The 23,035-nt window shown below is 42.4% G+C and overlaps 2 protein-coding genes across 7 annotated transcripts in view; one reads left to right on the top strand and one right to left on the bottom strand.

Annotated features, from left to right (window-relative positions):
- The window catches only part of LOC136432087 (serine protease 23-like), a 62,936-nt gene that overhangs the window by 5,480 nt on the left and 34,421 nt on the right, over nucleotides 1-23,035 (bottom strand). For 2 of the 6 annotated variants that reach the window (XM_066423109.1, XM_066423139.1), the window contains exon 1: nucleotides 6,309-6,443. The exons of 2 other annotated variants lie outside the window; for them this stretch is intronic. The gene's annotated coding sequence lies outside the window, so the exon portion shown is untranslated. Of the gene's footprint in view, nucleotides 1-3,692; nucleotides 3,825-3,880; nucleotides 4,033-6,308; nucleotides 6,444-23,035 lie in introns of those variants that run through there. 2 more of the 6 variants (XM_066423132.1, XM_066423125.1) reach the window with 2 other exon arrangements.
- Nucleotides 9,266-10,919, top strand: LOC136432054 (uncharacterized). Its single transcript, XM_066423075.1, has one exon. It carries the CDS (start codon nucleotides 9,755-9,757, stop codon nucleotides 10,799-10,801), a length of 1,047 nt encoding a protein of 348 aa, XP_066279172.1. The 5' UTR covers nucleotides 9,266-9,754; the 3' UTR covers nucleotides 10,802-10,919.

Below are 23,035 nucleotides of genomic sequence, written 5' to 3'. Positions count from 1 at the left end.
CACAATACTGCTAACAGACCTTTTCACACCTACGTTAAGGTTTACAGTATATAAACAGTAGACAGACAAGTTCCAACCATACATCAAAGGTTGACTTGTTACTAACTACTGTAGTCTTCAGACGTCGTCATACAAAGAACTCTCAGTGCAGAGTGCAGCGGAGAAGATCATGTGTGGATACAGACTGTTGTTTCTGGAAGAGACTAGACGCGCCAGCGAGCAAACAGCAAGGAAGACGAGTCCAGGGAGGCAGTGTATTTTAGTCAACTGAAAGCATCGTATCTGATAGTAACATTCGCGTTTATGACTGTGGTAGAGCACAGTCATCCTTCGGGTCTAACGTATAATCCGGGACCCTGACGAACACACTTTCTCAAACGTTTTCATTCTCCCCTGCCCCCTCTCCTCCCTCTGTCTCTCCCCCTTTCTTTCTCTTTCTCTCTCTCTCTCTCTCTCTCTCTCTCTCTCTCTTCCTCTCTCTCTCTTCCTCTCTCTCTCTTTCCTTCTACTGTTATTTCTTTCCTCATTCCTTGTGTGGAGCCAGCTACGCCAGACTTTCTAACGAAGTTTGCTCAACTTTTATTGATTGAGTTTTCCTCGTGTTGTAGTTGATCATTTGCCTTATGAAACACCCTCGTTGACATACATTAACGCAACAGTGTAGTCACTGATATTTGTACAGGGTACGGATGTTGAACGTTCCCAAACCCCTTATCAGACTACACCCCCGTCCATTTACGTTCCTGGGATAGCTAGTACGGCGTGCTGAACGCGCTTTGTGGTTTGACCTGTTTGACCTTGGCGGTTGCCCATGGCTTAGTGAGTTGTTGCAGTGTTAAATCCTGGCGGACAGCCAGAATCTACCTTATCGTAAGTGCCCTTAAGGGTAGAACCAAAATCTGTCTTCTTGTGTTGCTAGTGACGAGAAATGGTTTACAATCTGTAACAATTTTCCCAAGGACGGTATTTTATCAAGGGTCCTTTTTTCGTGTAATCTGCCAATCGATTCCTAAGATGTCCTACGTGATCTAGTTTGAAGTCGTGTGCGTATGTTTCGTGGTCTGTGCGTCATTGTGACGTCCAAGAACGACTTGACCTTGAGATATGCTATGTCCAATGAGGATCAAACACCGGCTGACATTGTCAGAGTTAAATCATGGTCACATCTACTCTGTCAGTCTGGTGGGCGACGTAACAGTTCAAATCATACTCTCGATCATATACTGTACCCTGGTGAGTCGTCAATGTTAAGACACGCGCAACACACGCAGATATTAGCTTTTGGACCATACATCGATCTCCCTAGATCTTCACAAAGTGACTTGACATCCCGGATGTCGACCTTTGCTCCCGACAGAGTTCGAATTTGTCCGTCGCGTCGGATGTCGGAAATTCCCGACGAGGGGGACATTTCGTCCGAGATACTCCGATATCCCCGACGTCGATTTGCTGTGCCCTGAGGGGAAGCTGCGGAAAGTCCTCGGCATAGTTGCGATACCGAACTGGAGAAACACTCCATGACTGATAAAAAGCATCTGCGTTTATATTACAGTAACACAGAAACGTTATTACATAATACAAAAATCCAACCACTACGTTCTCGACTTTGCGCCACGCCGTCTCTATAAACCATTTCCTCGTCATCAATGGCCGACTAGTTGCACGAGCAGTCTATACCCTGTAGGCAGCTTGACACAAGGCTTCTACAACTGTTGACCTTGACCCAAATAAGGAACTGCGTAGTCGTCATAAAACTTGGTGTAGGAAGGCCACACAACTTCAGATAACCTATGACAAGAGAGCCAATGTTACATGCGTCGCTATGTAATGGCATCTGACAAACAAACGCCTTATTTCCGAACGGTGTCTCCGATATTTAAAAACATTTGAGTCATTATTGCCAGTTTCAACAAGAGTTGTTCCCAAAGGTAGTCACATTGCGATGACTCACTCGCCATCTGCAAAACGTCTCTAGTTGTCACGGAGCGGTTTAGACCAGCGGGCGGGTTCCTGGCATACCCCTCCGCTCGGACCCGTGTTCCGTGTGTCAGACCTAACACGTCGATACGTCCGCATGTCGACTCCTGAGTGATGACAGCGGTGTCTGACATTGTCCCTCCCCATTCTGCCAGTTCGTCTCACGTATCATGGTAAATGTTAAAGTTTAGTCTAAGCTTTCTCCCGTAGAGGTCTTTGACTCTTTGGGTAAGCTTTTAATCTTTTTGATAGGTTTTAACTTTGTCATACGTTAGCCAGTACACTGATACTGATGAAAAACGGTGATAAACGGAAGGAGAGAAAACCTCAAACCTACGGACTCCAAGACAATCTTTAAGACTTTCATCAGCTGTCCGAATTCTGTTTATAGAACCATCGCACATAAGTCAAACAAATGTTGTGTGACATCTCCCATGGTCCAGCAAAGTGCATGTAACAGCACTTTTCAAACATTTCCTCCCCCGCCAAGACCGCATCAGAACGAGAACTTTGACCGCATCAGTACGTGACCTTTGTGACGGCACACCCATTAATGCTGACAGACATGCCACACGCTGTAGGCGTCCCTACAAAACTAATAAGATTTATGCCTTATTAGCTTCTGTTGATCCTCTTTAGCCAAGCTCGACTAGACCGAGCCAAATCACAAATAATCATTAAAGCTGTTCTCCATCCCCACGCCCATATAAGTCAACTTATCAAACATCAGCACCCCCTTGTCCTTCAGACGTGACTTAGGACACGTCTTGACTTGAGTCATGACTCGTGTCAGGTCTGAAGACATCCTAGAAGGTTGACGTTGCCTAAAAGCTATCATAAAGACCATGAAAGACACAGCCGATCAAGAACTTGTGATACATCTTGGGCCTTGTAACATATCTGAAACTAGTAAGGAAGAAAATTTATACTGCAAATGTTTTAACTGCTGACAAGATGATCATGTCAATGGTGCAAATTTTTTCACAGCTGACTGAGGATCAACCTGTTAATAGCCTCAGGCCACTCTCAAAACAAATTAAAAAACAGATATCATACATCGCGACAGTGCATCGAAATGTTTTAGATAACATTTGCTACATCACTCGATATTGTGACTACACCACTCTCACTTCTGTGCATTCGAAACCTGTTTGAATCTGTTTTGTCTATGATGGAAGATCGCGGCATGTGGAATAGTTATGAAACCATGGGGGTTTGGAAAATAACAATCAGACATGGCCAAGTCCACGGCCCCCTATGTCGTGAGCCTGTCGTTAATGCCAATTTGGCTCCAACGTTGTTTTTTGTGACAGAACCACACATACGAAAACAGCGAGTGACATTTACAAGTTGTCCATTTGCAGTCATCCTAATGGTAATCGACAAGACCACGCAATGGTCACTACAGTACAGGACTCGTAGCCTTCCCGACGGGCTGTTGTATACTAGTATGTCTATCCTGAACGTAACGTACGACGGACCATAAAGAACGGGCATTTTTACACGCATAAAAAGCCGTCGTACGACCGCTGACATACGACAGGTAATTTTTTCCTCATCGTCCCTTGTGTTTCGCTCTCGTGTTTTGCAATTTATTAAAAATGAAAAATCTCTTATAGGACGCCAACGCTAGACAGAAGACTCAAATTACCTGCGCGGACACTACAGTTGATGATGAACAATGTCAGTATAGTGTGATAACCAAGTTCACATACCTTGAAATATCTTCAGCTTACATGGATTCCTGGGCTCAATACGGTGAAACCAACGCAGCAAGCGTCCATGTGCAATAGCGAGTGATTAAGTATAATACGGCTGTGATTTTACGCGTCCACCAGATAACCAAGCCCTGACCGCAAAGGCCAAACATGAGATTGTATAAATACATGTATGACCAACCTACCAGATAGGTTCAATCCCTGCATGCTAGCTGATGACTAGCGTCTAACTCTTAGTTTGGAAACTCGCAGGCTTTTGTCCAATTTGAAAGGGGTGTGTTTAGCCCACACACGTTTGTCGTGTCACCTGGCTTCCATTGCATGTCGACAATGAACTTCCCTCTTGCCAAATGTAATTTCCTTCCGTCCGACTGTGGGTACAGACAGTCGCTGGTGGGCGGTGTTTGACGCTCTGGGATATTCCATTGAAATGGTTTCATTTGGGGGTGGGCTGCGGAATATCATGAGCATCCTACACTTGTTTTGTTACCGGTGTCGGACAGTCCTTTCTTTCACAGTCCAAAGTACCAAGGGCGACTTTTTAAAGGATATTTATTGTAGAAACCTTTGGCAGAGATACACAGCTTCTCAGTCAATGGGAAAGGGTGTAGGGTGGGGGTGGGGTTTACTTCATATTTCTTTGACAGAACACATGACTGGTAAAAGCTATCTACCACTCATGACCATAGCATGTCCAGAACACGAGATATCAAAACCGGAAGTTCCCCTGCAGTACCATAGCTAGCCGCCTGGGGGGCCCAAAATCTAATCATTTCGAGGTCTTAAAAAAACCTACCCAAATACCAAGTATCAAGACAATCCATCCAGGCATTCTCGAGTTATCGTGTACACAGAAGGAATCACAATTGCAAATACGAACGCTGACGAAAACATAACCGTCTCGGCGAAGGTAATAAAGGACTCCAGAAGTTCGCAGTCCAAGTCGTTCAAGTTGAATGTTGGCCCCCACTGATTGGTGTCTGTGTTCAGCATATTGACGAACCGTGGTTATTTCTGTCCTCAACAAGCACAGAAACACGGGCTAATTACAGGAATTCAAACAGTTTCTACCTAATCGGGCAATATAGTGAGGGAGACATGGGGTCTTCGGTTTCAATAGGCGACAGTTGTCTGATAGGACGTCTCTCTGAAAATGAGCTGGAGCTCTTTGTTATATTACTTCCACGAGAGATGGTTCTAAGCATTTTCACATGGTGAGATGGTTGCGTGTAATACAACGTTGAGGAAAAGCAAAGTTTTAAAACGATATACAGGATTCAAGACCAGATGGGATTCGGACGCTGAGATATCTTGCAAAGAGGCTACGCGTACAGTATAGCCTAGGCAAACAGTTACTCGTATCCCTAAATCAGCAATCAACACTCACGGTGATTCGTATCCGTTAATTGATCGGACCGAGCGTTTTTGAAATTAGATAACTGCGTTTAAAAACTGAATACAATGTAGCAGTCATCGAACCGTTTATCAGTGAATAAAATCGAAATAAACCTAAGAACAAACTCAGAAAACACGACAGCACACAGCGAGCAGTGCTGAAGTCACCTGACACTGGTTTACAAATAGGCCCGGTTGTCTTGTTTTCTAACCACACTGGCACCACGGGCGCACAGCCGCACCAACATAGATAAGATAACTCTTTTCCCTCAGCCCTGTAGCTCAGCTCAACTATAACATTACATTTCAAGGATTTTGGTGAGCTAGGCGTTATTTCCCGACAGTTTCAGTAACTTAGCACAAAGTTAGGCACAGAGAGACGAGTCAGACGACCAAGTCCATGTGGGAAGGTACAGGAAGGAAAATTCCAAGGATAAAATGCCCACTCGTCTTAGTTTGGCCTTCGAAGGAAGACGTAGTCGTCCTAAGTAATTTCCTGTTATGGTATTTGAGACACCTTACGCATGATATCCATTTGCTGGTACAGCTTTCGTCCATAGCCGGACAGCCGGCTCTACAGTCGGTGTTTTGATATTGTCGTACTGTTTTCTGATCGCCACAGTTTTCTGATAGCTCCTGGTTATAACAACACTGGCCATCCAGTGAGATCTGGTAAACGAGACTTTCGTTTCGGTATTTCCGTCAGCCAGCTACCCTTACACCGCCCTTCTAACACGGTAATCCACTCCCTGACCTCCTTTCCTAATCCACCACTTGAACCTGTAAGGACTTTAAGCCAGGCTGCGCGGCATGTTCTACAAATAGTACACGCGTCCGTCCCCTGACCACTGCACGGTTTAGCTATGTAAACGTTCTTCACGCGGCGCTCTTATTTCCCACATCGCCGTCTTTCAACATACGGCAACTGCCGTCCACTGAAATATGTCATGAAGCGCATCTTGTACAGCAATAGCTGTTCACATGGACATCAATGATGTCATTCTCCCGTTAGATTGTACCTGTTTCAGTTCAGAATGAGACTCAATTTCACTAAGCTGTCCTGAGACATGTTTATAGAAAAACCTACCTTTAGTCGGAGACCTCCAGCGTTCGGCGTCTGTGCAACTAGGGAAACAGCATTGTCAACGTAGATATTGGACTCAGGCAATTGTGTTATATACATGTACACTTGAAAACACAAGATATGCAACATTTTACCTGCTCCTTGCGAAGTTTTGGTTCTCCTAGATGTGAAATATTTCTTGACGTCCGTCAGAAGTCCAGTATGGCACGGATCCCTACAGAACCTGTTACTGTTGTTTCCGTTCCTACCCACTGAGCGTTTCTGCACAGATCTCTGATTACTACTCAAAATAGGCGGGGTTCTGTCAGCTACTGAGGGCTGGTCTCATAAGTCATCGGTTCGTTTTCAACCAAAATCGCTTTTTCTTTGATTCGATTTTCATGTCCAGCATGAAATGCCCATTAATCAAAGCCAGTTTATTCTGCAAACACACGGGACATGAATACACTTTTTGAGACACTCGAATATCCTTTGCTAGTGATAAAATACTTCATTTGGCTTTTCAATCCCCATGATGCCTGTGAGCGAGACTGTGAGTGGAAGGCTCCATGCTCAAGAGGTCGTATCAAAGTTCAGGTTCACTAGGAGTGTCATTCAGCGGCTTTGACACCTTTATTTTTCACAGTTTAGCTTAGGTTTCACTAATTAGAGCATCTTTGTATACAAAATAGCACCTTTGTCCTCATACATAAGATTGATGGCCCCTTGACCTCTATCTTCACCCCACCGCCACGAAGAGTTATTGAATAACGTTGGGTCTAATTGGCTGTGCAATCTCAGAGCCAATTAGGGAGGGACCACAGAGAAGTATAGACTTAAAGCGTTGCATTTTTCTGGTTAATTCTGTTTGGAAACAATGAGCGAATGTATGACACGACCCCTAGCTAGTCACATATAGTGACGTCATAGCGGTTTATTTTAGGAGAAAGTTAGTCGGGAGTTGCTAATGGGAGAGTCAACAAGTGTAGGGTAAAGAAAGCAGCGTCAGGATTCGGGAATCTGGGAAATGTTGGGGGGTAAGCCCGCTTCTAGGGGCAAACATTTCCTGGTCTTTCAGCAGCGGTATAAACAGAAAATGTAGCGGGCTTTGATGCCAGGTGTCAGTCAGAGCGGTGGACTAGAAAGAAATGAGGGAACTAGGCGAACAGAAATAAGATGGGAAAGATATCTATCACTGACTCTCTTAGCTATTGTAATTTGTATGACACAAAGGCATCTGTTAGCAACCAATGACGGCGAAAAGATTTTTCCACCGGGAGCAATTGGCGGCAATATTTTTTTCCACTTGAAAATGGTATTTGAAAATCAAGTAATGAATTTTGAATAAATAAGGAGGACACGAGGGCAACGGGTCAAATCAGGTCAGCGGAACTGGGTTGTGCAAAGCAGACATTAGTGATGAGACACAAATTGCAAGTTCAACATCGTAAATGACAAGTTCAACACGGAGGAGATGAAGCTAATAACAGGGCAAACACGCTTACAGCAAGTCTACTCCTATATGTACGGGTTTGGGCAAAGTGAGCCCAACTGGAAAGAATTCCGAAAATGTTGATGGGAAAAATTCCTCCACAAGGAGAGAAGAGAACGCGCACGGACACACAGTGACAGAGAGCACCTGTTACAGCGCTGATGAACAACAAAACGGCACCTGGGGAGCGCAGAACTCCGTCAACATACTACTAGAACTTGCACTCTACAGTTCCAAAGAAGGCTGCTAGAGGGTTTGCAAACTGTTAACACATCCTCCTAATAGTCCATGGGCCAGGTCCCTTAAAATAGCCATTTGGTACCAAACAGAGGGACAAAGGGTGACTTACTTTTTGGAGAAGGTTGATTCCTCTACTTTATCATTATGCATGATAACAATGTCAAATGTCCAGCTTTTTAGGAATTATCACGTGATATGATGACGTCACTCAAACCAATAGAACGACCAAAAATCGCCTATATCAAGTTATTTCATGTGGTTTTAATAATCATTAACCATATTTCATAGTATTTCTATACGTTTAGATCAAACCAAGACCAGTTAAATACATTTGAAGTCATTTTGAAGTAAACTTAGGCAAATTTCTATAACGGTTGCCATGGAAACGGTGAAAAATAACACTCTGTCGCAGGAAAGTAACTAAATAAGCCTTTTTTGGATGCTTATGAATTCCAGTCATCATCAAGGCTTGACCAATGACACTAGACGATCCATAACTAATAACAGGGCTCTTAGAAAATATTTTAGCTAGGTAAGAAATAAGTAGAAGTTATTTTACCTAAGAAATCAGGTGACATGCGCCATTTTGGCGGCCATCTTGGATCTGTTACTAGTATCTTGCAGCATAATTTCTTGCAAGTACTAAACATTTATCAAGATTTTTTACCATTATGCTAAATGTTCTGAACATGACTATAACTTGTGGTTCATTTCAATAAAGTTCGGCAGATTTTATGACGGTTGCCATGGAAACGGTGAAAAATACAATTCTCTCACAGGAAAGTTACTGAACAAGCCGTTTTTTGATGCCTATGAATTCCAGTCATTATCAAGACTTGGCCAACATTCCTAAACGATCCACAACTAGTATTAGGGCTCTTAGAAAAAATTTCAGCTAGGTAAAAAATAAGTAGTAGTTATTTTAAAGAAATCAGGTGACATGCGCCATTTGGCGGCCATCTTGGATCTGCTATCTTGCAGTTTCCACTGCTTAATTTCTGAACATTTGTTGAAGATTTTTACCATTATGCTAAATGTTTTAACATGACTGTAATTTGTGATTCATTATGAGGCCTTCTAAACTTGTTTGATGTTTGAAGGCATATTGAAATACAGTTAGGCAGATTTTATGATGGTTACCATGGAAACGGTGCTTAAGTAAGAACTTATCACAGCACAGTTGCTGCATGGTATAACAAACATTCTTGAAAGCTCATTATTTCCCGTCATAATCAAAACTTGGCCAAATTTATTTTCTTCCAGTTCCAGGTCTCCAAGCTGAACAAAAGAATGATAAGAAAATGTATACTAACATAACATGAATAAAAAATAGACGGGCAGCAAGGCTTCTCTTCCAGACTGGTGCCATATACTGTTTTACAAGACATTGAGAAAGAAGGTGGGTTAAACAGGATCTCTTATAAACAACTATATCCTACGGCCGAAGTACCACCGAAGTTTTACGGACTTCCAAAAGTGCATAAGGCTGGTATTCCACTTAGACCAATTGTCAGTAGCATTGATTCTATTACATATCCTTGTGCCAAATTCCTTGCAGAAACCCTCTCCCCTCTTGTAGGCAACTCGAAACACCATATTAAAAACTCACAACAATTTGCTGAGTGTATTAAACATGAACGTGTAGAGGAAGACGAGGAGTTACGTTCATATGATGTAACAGCCCTCTTCACCTCAGTTCCTGTAGACAAGGCTGCCGATATAATCCTACAACGTCTAAAGGAGGACGACACCCTACCTCTACGTTCCAAACTTACTCCCAAACAATTGGTGGACCTTTTGAAAGTTTGTTTGAACTGCACCTATTTTGTGTACGATGGGATCTTTTACCAGCAAATCCATGGAGCTGCAATGGGATCACCAGTCTCCCCCATTGTATGCAATTTGTATTTAGAACATTTCGAACAAGTCGCCATCAGCTCTGCCCCCCACCCCCCTGTGTGGTGGTACAGATACGTGGATGACACCCATACCAAACTTAAGAAAGAGTACGCACATGAGTTCACGGAACACCTGAATAGCCTTGACCCCGACATTAAGTTCACATTTGAGTCCGAGGAGAACGGATCATTAGCATTTTTGGATACTTTAACAGTAGTACAGGAGGACAGATCCATACGAGTTAAGATATACCGTAAACCTACTCACACTGATCAATATCTTAACTTTCAATCCGACCACCCACTGGACCATAAACTGGGTGTTATACGGACCCTCTTCCACAGGGCAGAAACAATCATAACTGACCCCAAAGATTTAGAGGAGGAGAAAGTTCACATCACACATGCGTTGAAGAAGTGCGGGTATCCCACATGGGCAGTAGATAAGGCCACTAGACCGAAACCTCCACGGCAAATTAACTCCAAACAGTGCCAAAGTAAACACACAAACAGAGGCATTGTAGTACTACCTTATGTGAAAGGTCTGTCCGAAGGACTTAGGAGAATTTTCAATGCACATGGGATAAGGACATGCTTTAAACCAACAAGAACCTTGCGCAGCCTGCTAGTCTCCCCCAAGGATAAGACACCTAAGGGAGGCAAGTGCGGAGTGGTTTACCATATACCTTGCCAAGGTCAAAACATCAAAGGGCCTTGTAAGGAAACCTACGTTGGGGAAACTGAAAGATCACTAAAGACCCGGTTCAACGAGCACAAACGCCCAAGCACCATCTCCTCAGAAGTCTCACAGCACTTACACATAGAATCTCCTGGACATTCAGTTTCACTGGATAAAGTTAAAATTCTGGACACTGAGTCGGACTTTGTTGCAAGAGGCATCAAGGAAGCCATTTACATCAGGGCCCTACGACCATCCCTCAACAGAGACGGCGGGCGCTACAGACTTTCCAATACTTACGATCCACTACTCACGGAGTCACGTGTGCTATCTGCATAACGTGACGTCACCCCAGCGGTGGATGGATCATTCCTTGACAAAGACCGATGCCGTACGGTCGAAAATTTGGGTAAGTCCAATTTTTTGTGTTGGAAATTACAGTTTAAACTCGTTTAAGAATGGTGCCATATAGTTTAAGCAAAGTGCAACTCCATGCCCGTAGCCAGGGGGGGTCGGGGGGTTCGGAAGCACCCCCCCACCCCCCACAGGCTTGAAGGTCCACTTTCACAGGCTTGAAGGTCCACTTTTTTAATGTTCAAGATTTTTTCAAGGCGGACTTATTTGTATCACCAGCAACGTCACAGAGGCTAGAATCCTAGAAAAAATTTTGTCTCTGACTTTTCGTCTGAAATTCTCTCAAAAACACAGAAAGTGCCCATTCAGAAGGTTCAATTCTTAAAATTCTAAACGCTCCAGGGTTGAAGGGTCGAAGGTTTATTTTTGCGTTTTGGCGCCTTCGCGCCGAAACGCAATGTCTTGGCTCTTACCTTCGTTCGATGCATGCTGTTTGGTTCAACACTGTGTCGCACACCATATGAACTTATATGGCAATACCTTCCAAAATTCTTGTATAGCCGTTGCCTTATATGGCAAGTGAGCAAGAAATTTAAGGCAGGCTTGATTTGCATGACACATAGGAGGCCGACCGCATGTAACTGCTACAACTGTTCGGAAATATCATTGCATTGTGGTTTCGGACTTTGATATCCTGACAAATGACCATATTACATCAATACCACAAGATTGCAGAAGAAAAAAAATGATTTCGTCAAGAAAACGACCAAAAATCGACATAAATGATACCATGTAGTGAGGTTAAAGCATTATGTACAGAGCCGCTTATAACACACTGCAGCTTAGCTCAACCGGTAACGTCATAGTACTTCAGATCCGGAGGATCCGGGATCGAGTCCGTCCAAGGATTTTTTTTCTTTTTAGATATTAAATATCAAAAATATATATTGATATTATATTAATCTATCAACATCATATTTATGAATATCATATTTTTATTTTTTCATTAACAAATAAATAAATATTTTATATTTGTTATTTTAAAATATTCATTTCATTCATTCATTCATTCATATACAAGGCCTTTGTCTTATGAACAGGACTTCATAGATTCCAAACCCGGCATTCGAGTTTTTCTGTTCATTGTAATGGAAAATACCGTGCAGCGGCTCCTATGCCCGGTAAGATGATTCTTGCAAAACACTCGCCACTAAACTTCTATTCCCGATGTAAACAGAGGCTCTTGATGTTGTTTGCAAAACAGCGATCCTTTGTTACAGTAGCAAATGCTCCATTGTTCAGTATCGACTTCATTCAGACAACACGGACGTGGAAAGTGACGCCGCTCGCCACAAAAATATTGGAATTTTCATGAATTTTAGCAAAATTATCCAGAAGGAAGAAATGTTGTAAATGCGGAGACCAGAATAATACGGATGAGGTAGCTGTTGATTTGTTTGACATTTGGCAGTCATTTTAGATAGAACCTTAGCTGTTATGAACTTCTATTTCACTTTTAAATTACCATAGTGCTGATGATTCAATGGTGCTTTTTCAAATTGTATGTTTTATTGCGTGCTATGTACATAATTACATTGATAGCTTTTATGATGAGCCTATTGTACAGTTTAGAAATAAGTACAAGTTGTAAACCAAGACCAGCTTTTTCAAAAGCACTTAAGTTAAGTGCCGTAACTTCAAAATTGCTTTCCCCAATCTGCCTTTCTCTATTAAAACAGTACTCCTTTCCCAAAATGACAATTTTTCTTATAGACTCAACAGCCCTTGAGTGACTTTCTCTGGCAGATTTTACTTCAAGAAAAGGGAAAAGACAATTCACACTCATAAACGTAGCCAAAACGCCAGCTTTTTGTAAAAGCACTTGTTTTCAAGGTGGACTTATTTGTATCACCGGCGGAGCTGGAATCCTAGAAAAACTGCTAACTTTGTCTTTGATTTCTTTCTTTGAAATCCTCTCAAAAAACACAGGAAATGCCATATCAGAAGGTTCAATTATTCAAATTTTCCGGGGGGGGGCATACCCCCGGACCCCCCTAGGAAGCTCGCGCCTGCGGCGCTCGTCTCGAGCCTACGGCGCTCGCTGGTCCCTCAAACATTAAAAAGAACCCCCCCAATCAAAATCCTGGCTACGGGCATGAACTCTAAAGCACAAACGGTAAAGCCTAAACACCCCTATATCGTAATGGCCCGCTCCTGAGGTGTTCCCACCAACCCACGCATGCGCAGATAGAATAACTCTTGTTGTGCACACCAGACAGTCTCTTATGACCTTTGTGTTCCGAGGAAGAAAAACACGCCAACTAACGTCCCAGGTAAGAACTTAGCGTAGCATCGTTCACTTTTTATGCTGTTGCTTAAATTTTATCGAAGGGTCTGAATTCTTAGTTCTTACTTGATATTGCCATGCTCTAGATCTGTTGGGTTATTGTCTTTTTGCAATGGACAAATCTTTCTACCTTATTTCGATGATTATGTTGAGTTTGGAAGCGCTGATTGGTTTAAGCATCCGAATTACAACTGAACAGACTATGAGATAGTCTGCAATTAAATTTTTTGTGTCAACAATTTGAAGAAAGCAGTTTAGCTGATGTTAACAAAATTGAGCAAATGTTTGCTCTATCTCAGTAAAATGGTTAATGTTTCCGAATAGGAACCAAGCGATTGCTCAACCCCTGTATGGTAGCGATTAAACAAAAACTGTCGGGAATATGATTACAAATGACACTCTTTTATCAATACTATCTTCGAATAGAGTAATTTTTCTCTAGTTTCCGCAAGAATCGCCCTCCCAATTTATTTATAAAAACATTATACGTGTCAGATCCCGTGGCCATCACGAGCGTATGTTGAAGCATCGTGGGAACAGTTAGGATTCGTTACGAAGTTTGCTTCTTTGGGCGGGGCCTGTGTCGGACGGTGTTTTTCGTTGTATTACAGTACAGTAGAAGCCACTTAATTGCACCTCGGATAAACTCACCTTCCATTTTTAACTGCACCGAATCCCAAAATCCCAAACCGGTTCCCATTCACTGCATTGTTAGTGACTCCGCACATCTGCACGGCGCATTGTCACCAATGCCGGATAATTGCACCAAAATGTTTCAAAAATCGTTGACAAGTTAACTAAAAAGGTGCGCTAAACATCGGCAAACGCGGTACAAATGAGCCGATAAGTGCCTATGTAGAGGCACAATAACGCCAATATGTCTAAAATTGTTTTCGTTAACAAAAGAAGGTGGTCTCCATTGACAATCACGTTGATAGCGATCGTATGGGAGGTCCTGGGCGGGCCACGGGGTGTGTCGTCACCATAAAGAGACGCACGCCTGCCGAAGCAAAGGCGGCATTGCGTTTTGGCAGACAGCATGCTGTACTCAATAAAGATTGGTCTCTACCTGTACACTGTCTTATTACTGAGAATGTATTTAGGTTCGCGGGGATTTGATTTCGCGTTTAAGGATAACATGGGTGTTGTCGGCGGTTTTACTTGAATAATATTGGTCAAAGTGTTTAAGAGTTACATTAAAAAGTATGTAAATAACTGTGGACTTGTGGTCATTTCTGGTGCCATGTTGAGGTCAATCATTCCCATAGGGCCAATAGATAAGTGTCTTCTAATGAAAACGTCCAACTTTTCAACTTTGAAAAATTCTGAAAAATTTCAACTTTGTCCGATTTTGACAGGATAAAAAGCATATTAAGCGGAAGAATCTGATCTGTACTTTGGCAACAATTTCAGCAAGTTATATCTTACCAAAAAAAATGGTGTGACATGCCTAGTTTTAGGTTCGCGGCAGCACTATATTCACATACCGCTGCAATAATAAAAGACTGGCGTCTTAAGTACATCTAATCCGGCAGTTCTCAGATCTAGTCGGAAACCGCACAGCGACTCGGCAAGGGCTACAGACGCGTGGACGGACATAGCAGTTGTTCTTGACGGTGCGGTGCTGAAGTGATCATCTGTCACATTCTTTTATGGCAGAGCTGAATCTGCGTCCTAGAAACTTCCTACATTCACCCGAAGGATGTATACGCGGGTTCGGCTATGCTATGAGGAGAATGGTCTGTCATTGATCTAAGTCATCTAACTATATCTACCCACTGGATACGTAGTACAGTCCATTGTACAGTAATTCACTAGTCTACCATGATTTACACAGTCTAATCTGTCCAAATATGACAGGGGCTCTCTCTGGCGCTGACTGATTTCACTCACTGTGTCCTGAGATGTCGTTCCTGAGAATTTGAAATTTACTGTTTTAATACATAAACGTGGCCCTAACAAGAGGTGGAATCTACGGTGTTACCGCACTGTACCTGTATAACGAAAGCTTTCTAACATCTAAATGCGTGCAGCACACGGAGATTTATAAATCATTCACCTCCTGTATGATACAGTGTACTACCGGTCCAGCTGGGCATTTTCGCATAATTGCACCAGCCGGATAATTGCACCAAATACGCTGGCAAATGGGGTGTGCAGTTAAGCGGATTCTACTGTAATTAGAAAGGATACCTGACTAGTCGATTCTTCTAAACCCTTTTATGGGGCAAAGCATCGTCCAATTTTTATGCTCTTGCTTAATTTTAAGCGAAAGGTCTGAATTCGTAGTGATGAAACATATTTTCTGCATCATAGCGCACTCTAAAACAACACAATAACGCCCAACCACCCCTATATCGCAATGGCCCGCTCCTAAGAAGTTCCCACCAACCTACGCATGCGCAGATAGAATAAATCTTGTTGCACACATTAGATGGTATTTTTATTTTACCTTTGTGTTCCAAGGAAGAAATACACAACAGCTAAACTGTCAGATAAGGACTTAGCGTAGCATCGTCCACTTTTTATACTGTTGCTAATAAGTTTTAACTAAGGTTCTTTATTCGTAGTGCCTACATAATGTTGCCTGGCCCAGTTAGGTTATTGACTTTCTCCCTCTCCATCCACTTTTCTACCTCATTTCAATATTTTGGTTTTGAAGAGCTGATTGCTTAAAGAATGTCAATTTGAAATGTCCAGGAATTACTATGAGAATGTCAGTAGTTCTATCAGCACTCCTTAGAAGTTAACAAGTGGTACAAATGATCGGTCAGTTCACCTGTTGCTCTATCTCAGTATAGGGACCGATGTTTCTAAATAGGCAGCAAGCGGATTGCACGACTGCTGTTTGCATTTTGCAGAGATAAAACAAAAACAGTCGGGGAAGAACTTTATTTTCTCTGGTTTTAACCAGAATTGCCCTCCCATTTGATTGATAAACTAGCAGTGGTGCAGTTTTGGTGCAGTGTGCTCTCTGAGCAGAGGAGTGGCCATGTGGGTCCGGCTGGTTTTTGACGTGTTTTAGGTGTTTTTGTCAAGCTTTCTATCTTGTCCCCTTTTCGTTATGTCTCCAACCGTGTGTTGGACAAAAATGCCTAAACTGAACACGTTAAAAACCAACCGGACCCACACATCTGCTCGGAGTGTAGTGAGACTGCCCTTAGATCTGTTTATTTATGTGCCCCATCTGTTTATTTATATTTTTAGGCAAGGCTCTCTGTTGACCTGTTTTGGGAACACTGTCACATGTCCCATTATGAAATGTAGTGGATTTACAAACTATCCTTACTAATTATGCAGATTAGCTCCTGAGTTGCATAATTAGTCATCGATTGTGTAAAGTACCATCTGAGCTCTCTACATTCCAAACTTCACGACGATCTTTCGTCCCCTTCTTAAGTTATTCATGTCCGAAGGTCAAAACAAAAACGCCAACTGCAGTTCCAAACAAGACGCTAGGGGGCCCAAACTTTAATACACAACTTACTTCCTGTGGCATGAACTATCTACCACATAAAAACCATGACCATAGCACTTTTAGAAAATATGTTCCAAAATTTTGAAGCACCGCTGCAGTACATTTGGTACCCGCTAGAAGGCCCATTATCGAACTTGACCTTCCTTTCTGTAAACCCTACCCATCCACTAAATATCATACAGAAGCATCAACAGCTTCTCGAGTTATGTTGTCCACATACAAATACAAATCCACACAAATCCCGCTGCAGTACCTATGGAAAATGCCAGGGGAATCATTTTTGAACTTGACCTCCGTTTCCACAACATCTAGTTACACACCTACAAAAAATCATGAAGATCCATCAATGTTTCCGTCACTTTTTTTTGCCTACATACAAACATACAAAAGTTAAAAGTCCGCTGCAGTACTGTTGAAAAACGCAAGGTGAACCATTTTCATACTTGACCTTCCTTTGTACAACCACTACACACCTGCCAAAAATCATAAAGATTCATCAAAGGTTTCTTGAGTTATGCTCTTGACATACATACTAGACCCACCCAACAGCTGGCTCAACCGAAAACATAATCTTCCCCGAGCACTATAGTACTCGGCGAAGATGATAAAAGATAATCATTACTAAAGGATGTCCAGAGCACGAGATATGAAAACGGCAAATTCTGCTTCAGTTCCACACACAGCCACCAGGGGGGGCTGTAATCGAAGTTCGGAGTCCTTCCTTCTGACACCTGTTTCTTTTTGTACACCCCTATACCAAAATACAAATATCATAAAGATCATGTATAAAACTGAAAAGACTAGCTGATCGATGCAGTCTTTGGAACTTAATGATCTTTCTTCATCCTTCAAAAAAATTAGATGCTCCTACTACAGTATCTGTAACCGCCTAGCTGCCATAACTTCTGTTGACAGCATGGAGGCCCATTATATGGCAACATGCAGTTACTCGGAACATCACAGTAAATTACAGACTATTAACGATGTCCCGACACCAGTACTAGTACTATGACAGCCATGATAATGAAACTAGAAAAACGTTTTGACATCTGATATGCACGATCGTTTTACACAAATGCACTTGACTCTTGGTTGTTTGAAAGTTAGCATAAATGTAGTAGGCAACAATTTCTGCTAATACATGTACTTTCGAATCCTCCCTTGTGTGAACTACATGTATGTCCGAACCCCATTTGTACAACCGTTGAATGGCCTTAGCAACGGTGTATAGGGGTGTATCTCAAAGGTTCAAACTGTAACTTGACCGAATATCAACCAAATTGATCTGCCCTACTGATCGCTAAGAGTTCCCGAACCAACGCCTTTTTGGCAAAAGTCGATGTTAGAAATTAATCAAAACAGGTTATGTTTAAACATTTTCTGTACCTTAATGCAAGTTTATATAATTAATGTTTAAATCAAGATAAATATCTAAACATGTATGTTACAGGCACATAGAATATCTGGTACTAATGGTAGGCATTAATTTCTGTAGGCTAAAGATGGTCTATTTTGGACGAAACTAAACCTTCACAGATAAAAATTCGCCATTTAAAAAAATGACCGTTTCCATGGCAACCGGTAACCACCGAAACTTACCCATTTTTCTACAATTGGACCAAGGTCTTACCACCACACAAAATTTTTGAAAAATCAATATTTTTTCCTTTGCTACTAGGTCTTTTACAGACAATGCCTCTTAAAATTACCCATAATGCATTGCGATATTTGGGGCGATTTGGTAACATGGCCGTTGGGTGTAATTCTTAAAACCCTTATAACTCCTGATGGAATTGACGGATTTTGTTGATTCAAAGCCCGAAATGCAGATAATGATATGGCCAATCAACAAAATGTATTGCACAAGACCACAAAGGTAGCCCGAATAAATGCCTGATTTTGGAAAGTAAACAATACATCTTTTTACACAAAATTACCCCAAAAATCAGACTTAAAAGACTCATAACTTCTTATAGATGTGAAATATCGATCAAAAACACACTATTTTGTGATTCCTGTGGTATCTATAGCCTACGAACCGATTTTCATCGAAAATTATTGATGTTTGATATTTTGTGCCGATCCTCTGAATTAAGCTCCAAACAGCGAGGTTCATTTTAATGACGTCATTTGATCACGTGATTATAGTAGGAAAGCTGTACATGGAAGTTTGTTATCATAGCTTATAATTAACTTTGGTTACTACAGATACAAAAAATCCATGATAGCACTTGTCCCTCTCGGTGGTACCAAAAACCTACTTAGCCCATGGACTATAAGGGTTAAGTCTATCCCTCATCCAGTAAAAAGTAAGATTTTCAACTACCACATTCGTCAACGAATCGAACCACTAACACGCTAACAGACTAACCGACCCACCCTGTCAAAACCAAGCAACAACGTTAACCTTCTGACCGACCAACCCATCAAACTACCTACCCAGCGACAGGCCGTCCGACGGACCCACCCACTCAACTACTGATAAGATACCTAACAAGTGCTTTTGCAAAAAGCTGCCATTTTCGCTCAATGAACATGATTATGTACACGTGGATAGTTGAGGAGTATATTATAACGGGATTTGATATTCTTAATCCGTCACCCTAGCCCTTAATCCGTTAACATAAACTTAAATCCCACAGGATAACCCTTGAAAGCCTTTAATCCCTCAGCATTGCCTATGATATGTCACCATAGCCCTTAATCCGTCCCTTTAGCTCTTAATCCGTCACCTTTACCCTACATCCGTGGTTATAAACTTTAATCCGACAGCATAAATCTTAATCCATCACCAGAGACCCTAATTCGTTACCCTTTCACTTAATGCGTCCACCTTACCCTTAATCCATCACCATGACCTTTAATCCGTCAATATAACCCTTAATCTGTCAACATAGCTCTTAATCCGTCAGCCTTGCACTTGATCCGTCAGCATATCCATTAATCCATCACCACAGCCCCTAACCCGTTGCCCTTTCCCTTAATCTGTCATTATAACCCTTAATCTCAATCACCCTAGCCCTTAATTCTTATCATAACGTATAGTACACCTTTGGAAAATGAAGGCAGAAATGACATACATGAGGTATAAATGACATGTCACGGGTCCAAATCATGGTTGTACATTTACCAAGCAACCAACCAACCAACCAACCAATCAACCATACGTAGAAGCATCCGTTGAATGGTGTTTTCCGTTATAATGAACAATAAAAAAAATTGAGGCATGGTTTGGATCTAAGATCATAATATAAAGACGTTGTATACATCAGACGGATGTTTGAAAAGAAAAAAAAAAAACCTTCCCCTGACGGATTCGAACCGAGGACCTTCGAGTCCACACGAAAATGGAAAAAAGGGAAAGGGGGTTGTTCCTTTACATTATGTCAGTAATGCGGTCACTGTAAATGCAGAAATGTTCGCCGTGGTTTTATGTTCGCGGTTTTCGCGGCGACCTCTTCACCGCGAACTTTAAACCACGCGAAAAGTTGCGCGTCTATCGAGTCTCGACTCTTTATCCGAATCCAAGACTGAGTTTCCAAACTAAACCCGGTTCTACTGTAGACTGGTGATACGAATCGGCTGATCTACTAGCGCACTAGACAGTGAAGCTCGCCAGACTTGCAGAGCTGCTGTCCCTGTCTGTACTGACGCCACAAACGCCAGTATCTGGGCCAGTATCGGACAGATCTGAACGTTAGACTTCACACCATGTAAACATCATACATGCCTGCTGGATGAGGTAGTGCGAAGTTACGCAATTCTCTCCCGGATGCGATATCGACAACACCGTCGTCTCTTAACAATTCTTCTTTTTAAGCACGCCAATGTACTTTGGCATGGTAGTCTTTGAAAGAAAAGACGATTATTTTCAAATGAAATCCTCAATGTCACGAGGTCATCCTGCATACATCTACATCCTCTGCTAGAGTGTATGTGACTAATATGTGATGTCAGTGAAGTGACTCAAGGTAGGAAGCTTTCCTACGACGGACTTGTTTGATTTTTTGGGGAGATGGTATGAAGAAACAAATGGCAAAACCCTTGATGTTTTACTGCCCAAGTACAAGATGCAGGTAGTCATGTGAATCCTCAAAGAGGCGGCGTCCCGTATTTTGGGTGAACAACCGGGTGGAGACACCGCACGGACACATCTGGACGATCAACAACTTGTACAGACGTGGCTGACAGGGAGAGTATAGCCCACAGCTGCATTTGGCTTTTCCAAAAATTTTCCCTACTCTTTCTAAAATGTATCTTCTCTACTTCTCATGAACACGTAGACCTCTAGAAATTGATTTCAAAACACAACATTAGAAATGACCCCACCACAAACCACCTAACGTTACGGGTTTTCTGCGTTTGTATGTTTGATGCATATTCTACGATGATATTTTTCCGAACTGACGTTTGAAGTTATGAACCACAAATGTTTACTTACGTTCCTTCTTTTCTAGTCTGAGTTGATAGTTGACACGCGGTGTGGTCAGTACTATGTAGGTCAGCGCGCCGCAGGTTTACATGTACACACACACGGAGTCGGCAAACATTCCCCAACTCCAGACGGACAAAACTAATCACCGTGCCTGAAATACTCCTCAAGTAACATGACAACAACAAATTGTAAGGCGTTGCGCAATTATTTCTTTTTGTTTTTACTCCTTTTCCTCCCTCCCTTCCTCATCCTCCCTTCCTCCCTTCTTTCCCTTTTCGGATTCTTTCCTTGTTCTATTCCTTTTTATTCGTCATCCACGATCTGAAATCAAACTAAAGGCGAACTGTCGTATGGTGATTTTGTTTTAGAAAAGAACCAAAAAATAAATAAGAATGACTGAGAGTCAAAAGAGCAGCACAGTCCGCTGAATTAAGGAGATATGCTTCGACTGAATGCAACTGCAGGACGTAGCCGCAGAACCAGGAGATGACGTAGATGAGGACGATGATTCAAATCAAACTTCAATCAACTTGTAGTTTGTGTGGGGCCGGACATGGATGAAATCCTGTGTAGATGTAACGGAGTTCTGCGTAAGAAAACATTATTAAGGCTGATAGCATGATTAGATGCGGGCGGTGTGAGGGCGGTGTTCCTCCGACAGCTGTGCGGCGGCGGCTGCACACAGGGACCGACAGGAAGTGTCCGGAGCTGAGATAGCAGCGGAGATAACAGATCAAACGGCTAAGAGTGAGAGTGGTGAACTATCTGTCCGATCATCGAAATCTGTATAGATAAGAACACAAATGGCCATAGATGGGGTTGAAGGAAGGGCATCTAGAAAAACAAACAAGGGCAAAGAAAAGAGACGATGAACCAGGCTCCTGCTACTGGCTATCAAGACTAGATTAGATTAGATTAGACAAAAAAAAGTTACCTAGCAACAGTTGCTATGGAACAGCAGGTTTCCATTGGTTCCACCCCTTGAATTGATTCTTTGTTGTACAGACGTTTATGCAAAAAAAAAAAAAAATCGTGCTTTTAACATAATTTGCACACTTTTTGCACGGATCGCCTAGACTGCAAGAACTGCGCTGAGGCGGTAGGGAAGATATTCTACTTGCTGACATTTTGTCCTGCTTGGGGAAAGGGGGGAGGATACCTGTCTGTCTTCATCAGATAAGATGAGTCAGGTGCCTGGTAGGGGACGTGATAGGTAGGGGATAGTCCATTATACACACAAACGGATCCGGAGAAGAACAAAAAAAGTATTCAAAATATAACTTTGATGGCTTCTGTGTATTCTCAGGTACGGGTGGTGTTTTCATTGGTCTTCTGGCAATTTTGATCAAAAGTTTGGGCAGTCGTTACAATTTGGGTCTGTCTCTACATAAAGACTACAATAGTGCACACGTCAATCATTACCCTCTTTCTGTTCATCACTTCCCATGATTGACGTGTACAGTAACACCTGACCGGAAGACGTCCATCAGAGGAGGGGGTTCTAAGCTGTACGCCGCGCGGGAGGGGGAGGGGCGCCGTGAGTCATGACACCGTGCTGGGCACGGGCTAGGTCAGACTGGAACCACTGCTGACCGGGAATGTCAAAAATCTTAATGACTTCTGTGGAAAAAACACGTGGGAGAATAAACATTTCACTCTGCGTCCCACACGGAGTAGAAAACACTTCAGGCTACCTTGTATCGTAAACGGCAACTTAGTTTCACAAGCTGGCAATGCAGATCCCAATGGGCTCAAGGTCAAAGTGCGGAAACAAGTGCCCGATAAGCTACAGAATGGCCTGACCATGACATAACCTTCGAGGCCACTTTGTTGCAATTGGGTGCAAAACCATGCTGATCTCATGGCGACAGAGGGGAAGCTGTTTCATAAATGATGCCCATAAGCAAGGTTTCAGGAAGTAAGAAAACTTTCTAGATCCCCAAAGAATAGCATCATTTT

Source organism: Branchiostoma lanceolatum, chromosome 1, assembly GCF_035083965.1.
Source record: "Branchiostoma lanceolatum isolate klBraLanc5 chromosome 1, klBraLanc5.hap2, whole genome shotgun sequence".
NCBI lineage: Eukaryota > Metazoa > Chordata > Leptocardii > Amphioxiformes > Branchiostomatidae > Branchiostoma > Branchiostoma lanceolatum.
Note: the sequence above shows the minus strand (reverse complement) of the source record. Positions and strands in the feature narration are given on the sequence as shown.

Excerpts from the sequence above, each read along its gene's own strand:
- LOC136432054 (XM_066423075.1), top strand. The coding sequence starts at position 9,755 with ATGGGATCACCAGTCTCCCCCATTGTATGCAATTTGTATTTAGAACAT.